Below are 4,674 nucleotides of genomic sequence, written 5' to 3'. Positions count from 1 at the left end.
CTACAAAGCATAAGGACATCAATATGTATCAGAAAATGTAATAAAAATTTGGGGTGATTCCGAAGCCATTTTTTGGAAAAAACCATGGGCTATAGTACAGGGTATTTTTCAGGATTTCAGCATTTTCTTAAAATGGCCGTAACTTGAAAAATTAAAGTCGGAATTGGCTCAAACTTGCTACAAAGCATAAGGACATCAATATGTATCAGAAAATGTAATAAAAATTTGGGGTGATTCCGAAGCCATTTTTTTGGAAAAAACCATGGGCTATAGTACAGGGTATTTTTCAGGATTTCAGCATTTTCTTAAAATGGCCGTAACTTGAAAAATTAAAGTCGGAATTGGCTCAAACTTGCTACAAAGCATAAGGACATCAATATGTATCAGAAAATGTAATAAAAATTTGGGGTGATTCCGAAGCCATTTTTTGGAAAAAACCATGGGCTATAGTACAGGGTATTTTTCAGGATTTCAGCATTTTCTTAAAATGGCCGTAACTTAAAAAATTAAAATCGGAATTGGCTCAAACTTGCTATAAAGCATAAGGACATCAATATGTATCAGAAAATGTAATAAAAATTTGGGGTGATTCCGAAGCCATTTTTTGAAAAAAATCATGGACTATTATAGTACAGGGCACAGGGTATTTTTCAAAATGCACTTGTTTTACACTGCTACATGTACACATGTATTACATGCAATCTCAATTATTACTATTATCATTACTAATATTAGTCTGTTTACTTGTGTGTCCATTGTGTAACTTGTATCTTCCCTGGTTCACCATTAGCTTCTGTCCTGCTCGCCATGTTAACAGTATTACCACAAAGACAATACCGAGGCATTCTTGTACCAACAATACCGGCAACTACTGCACCTGAATGAATACCAATCCTCATCTAAGAGAGAGAGAGGGAGACGGGGAGGAAAGGAGAGAGAGAGAGAGAGAGGGAGAGAGGAAGGGAGAGGAGAGAATGAGGAAGAGAGAGAGAGGGGGGAGGGAGAGAGAGAGGGGGGAGAGGAGAGAGGATGAAAGAGAAAGGACGAGAGGGAAGCTATACAATTATTATTATTATTATTATTATTATTACTATTATTAACCAAAATACACCAAGTAGGACAATAGTAGTTTAAGAATAGAAATAAAGTCGGAAATAAAATTATTATTATTATTATTATTATTATTAGTTAACAAAATAGAAATTAGAAACAAAGCAACAACCAATGTGTACTGTTGGACCTTTAGTTATAAGGTTTAAGTTTTCTTTTATCTCAAAGTTAGTTATGACGCCTAACTTTCATCTCTGTAAACTTCAAAGAATATCGATCACCTTTGAAAGCATACCAGATGATTCCTCTCCATTGAGGAACTGAACTACTACGATAATAAGGAGCATTGAGATGTGCACGGTGGCAGGTTTTGAACCACCATGCTCCAGAAAAAACTTTTGCACAATGACTGCCGTGAAGATCATTATCGCTATCCTCAGTTGAGAACTTCATCATGTTATTAAAAGTCAGTGAATCTCCAGCAGTTCCTGTATAGCTTCCAATTACAATGGTATATTGTGTGTATGAATCAAGTATCTCAAAACTGTTGTATTTAGCATAAACTTTGTTGCCTTCAAAGTCTCCAAGATCAACTCTTAAATAGTTTGATCCTTGAGGAGTGAGACGATTAATGTTTCTCAGTCCTAGCCAATGCTCTCCTGTTAGGTTACCAAACCTTTCTCATATTCAGACCAGCCACGATAGAAATCAACAGATCCATCTTGTCTCCTCTGAAATACAGTCCATCCACCACCATCAGTCTCCATATCACAATAAACCTGTTAATGGAATATATATAGTTTATTAAAGTGGGAGTCATTTTGTATACTTGAAAAGGTGAGTCTCCATCAGGTTTGATAGGATATACACCACTCTTAGTAGCACCAGCATCAAACCATGCCTTGCAATCTTTAGCAATAGGACAATCTATACAATAACAAGTTAATCATATAGAACACACTGTACAATGATTACCAATGGGAGCAGTAACACTTGAGTCACTGTAGAAAGGAGAATTATTATCATGACATATTCCAATCACATTAGTACAGCAGTAGATCACTGCTAATAGTAGAAACAATCCATTCATGATGAAGAACACTAGTGGAACTGGTTTTTACTCTGAATTTGTCAGTAGACTGTAGTGACATCCTAACTTTATACCCTAGCTTTGCTATCAACCCCATTCTACTCTTATCTGTTTCCCTTTCATTAAATAGAGTTTCAGTCTTCTCTGATTACTGTAGGAGGTTTAAGCTCTCTTGATATACCTTTTCTAAACCTAACTTTATAGACTTATGAATGACTACCTATAGATGATATTCTATAGGCATTTACTCCCAGTAATTGATAAGCATGGTATTATTAGCCCACTTTCTCATACCACAAATCTATTCATTTTATCATCTTAACCTTTTAAAATTATTTTAAAAACTAATTCCTCTTTCTTTTCTTATCTCTTCCTTTCCCTGCCTCTCCCTCTTTCTTTGTATTCTCTCCCCTCTCAGTCTGCTCCAATGGATGCTACCCTCCCCTGGGATCAAATGAAGCTCATATTACAAAGATACGAAGAAGACATGAAGCAGCTGATAGTGGATCCCTGTCCCTCATGCATCGTACCAGTCCCTCAGTGAGTCACATGATAGTCACATGATGCATTGTCAATGTGATTCATTTATTTTAGGATATGCATTGGTGGGCATGAAATAAGCACACACACATTACATATACAGTACATGTACATGTATTACCGTTTATCTGGAATTTTTACTGTGATTTTAATTTTACTGGATTAGAGTTTTGCAAAAATTAGATTACCCATACAATTACATGCCACATTCAATAATACATGACACAGTCTTATTTAGTAAAAATTAAATCACAGCACAATTTTAAAACACAAAAATTTTCTACCACACAAATTTCCTGATTTACGGTATTACATATATTCATATGTATTAGATACATACATTTACACATTCATACCGTATAGCAGCAAATTTTGGAGAGGGTTAAATTGGGCAAATTTGGCGTTTTGATAGCCATTTGCCAAAATAAAAATTCACCATTTTGAGCCATTATACACATGCTCAATGGCACATGGCGCAAATTTGCCAAATTAAAATTCGCCAATCACGAAAAATTATCAATTCGCCAAATTTAACTCCCTCCAAAATTCCCTTCTATACGGGGTATGTAGTGGGTACAATTTCACATACATTAGTACATATACAATGTGCTTATATTCATTTTTTGTTTTTTAAGGTTAGGAATTTTCCTTGTTCTGAGAGACGTCCTTATGCATGCGGTAACAAGTGTGGGCGTGTCCTTTCCTGTAGTAATCATTATTGTGAAAGACCATGTCATAATGTCGTTAATCCTCTGTCCGATAATGAGGTATGATTATTCATTAACGAGGTGCTCATAAATATTAATGAGGTATTCTTGTATATGTAGGCTGGGGAAGATTGTTCATCGTGTGACTTAGATTGTCAGAAGCCACGCCCATTGGGTTGTACACACACATGCAAGCTACCTTGTCACCCAGGTAGAGATGACCTTTTGACCTTTGACCTATTGACCTTTGGTTATTAATAGGAGATTGTCCTCAATGCATGCACTCCATCAGACTGAGGTGTCATTGTTCTACTATGCCAATAACACTACACTGCCAGTGAGTACATGAATAAATGATAAAATTAAATACTAGATCAAATTCCTTTCTTTTTCATTTAATGGCATTTTGTGTTGTTGTAAAAAATTAATTAATGAAATGATATTTTTAGTGTTTGGACATCAGCAGATGATGATCAAAAGTCAAAACTTCAAGCATGTAACAACCAATGTACCAAACTGGTAAGTGTCTATAATATGTATTAAAGCAGGGCTCCTGATTAAAATTAGGATTTTTTTAGAAATTTGCATCATTTAAAATTTAAATGAACTAGACTTAATATTTATGCATTATTGAAAGCCATCAGTTATATCAGAATAGAGTACAATTTGTCAATCTAAATGCATTTAATTTCTTTATTTTTTATTATTTTATTTCAGTTATCTTGTGGACATCGTTGTTCATATTCTTGTCATTCTGGTAACTGCTCACCAGTTGATCAGTGTTCTCAAAAAGTTACCTTCAGATGTTCCTGTAAACGACTTAAAAAGGTATTTATTTATAAAATTTGGTCACTTCAATTCTTAATAATTATTGTGATTGTTAGGATTTGAAATGTCATGAGAGGGAGAAGAGGCCAGTCTGCAATGAAGAATGTTCAAGAATTAAGAAAGAGAAAGAAGAGGTTTGTCTATTGAACAGGCACACACACATAATGCAACATTATCAAAACTGTATACTATACATACAATCATAATGTACATGTAGCATACATAGGTAGGATAATTTAGTTTGGGCTGCTTCTATAATAAAATTTTTGTGAGTAAAAATCTACCAATGGCCCATACTTTTCTAAATGCATGCTTTATCAACCACAATCCTGGTAGTTTTGGCTTCAAAACTTTTAAAAATTTAGTTCCAAATATGAGTTTCAACCCTTAAAAATAGTTCTATTTCATAGTAGTTGAGTTTGATTTCTTTAATGGTTTTTAAATGTTTATAGGAAAGAG

The 4,674-nt window shown here is 34.4% G+C and overlaps 1 protein-coding gene, 1 long non-coding RNA gene and 1 pseudogene across 2 annotated transcripts; 2 read left to right on the top strand and 1 right to left on the bottom strand.

The window, feature by feature from the left end:
• Window positions 1-1,095: 1,095 nt before the first annotated feature.
• Window positions 1,096-2,287, bottom strand: LOC100634960 (ficolin-2-like; annotated as a pseudogene).
• LOC109588253 (uncharacterized) lies at window positions 1,774-2,755 on the top strand. Its single transcript, XR_002188043.1, has 3 exons — window positions 1,774-1,887; window positions 2,559-2,680; window positions 2,735-2,755. It is a non-coding gene; the product is annotated as an uncharacterized LOC109588253 (long non-coding RNA).
• A 571-nt stretch (window positions 2,756-3,326) lies between these two features.
• LOC109588254 (NF-X1-type zinc finger protein NFXL1-like) lies at window positions 3,327-4,472 on the top strand. The gene is made up of 6 exons (XM_020004432.1): window positions 3,327-3,447; window positions 3,508-3,598; window positions 3,649-3,724; window positions 3,837-3,906; window positions 4,105-4,215; window positions 4,272-4,472. Exons 3-6 carry the CDS (start codon window positions 3,666-3,668, stop codon window positions 4,419-4,421), a joined length of 390 nt encoding a protein of 129 aa, XP_019859991.1. The 5' UTR covers window positions 3,327-3,447; window positions 3,508-3,598; window positions 3,649-3,665; the 3' UTR covers window positions 4,422-4,472.
• The last annotated feature ends 202 nt before the right edge of the window (window positions 4,473-4,674 follow it).

The sequence above is a fragment of the Amphimedon queenslandica genome, unplaced genomic scaffold, assembly GCF_000090795.2.
Source record: "Amphimedon queenslandica unplaced genomic scaffold, v1.1 AMPQUscaffold_12209, whole genome shotgun sequence".
NCBI classification, from domain to species: Eukaryota; Metazoa; Porifera; class Demospongiae; order Haplosclerida; family Niphatidae; genus Amphimedon; species Amphimedon queenslandica.
Note: the sequence above shows the minus strand (reverse complement) of the source record. Positions and strands in the feature narration are given on the sequence as shown.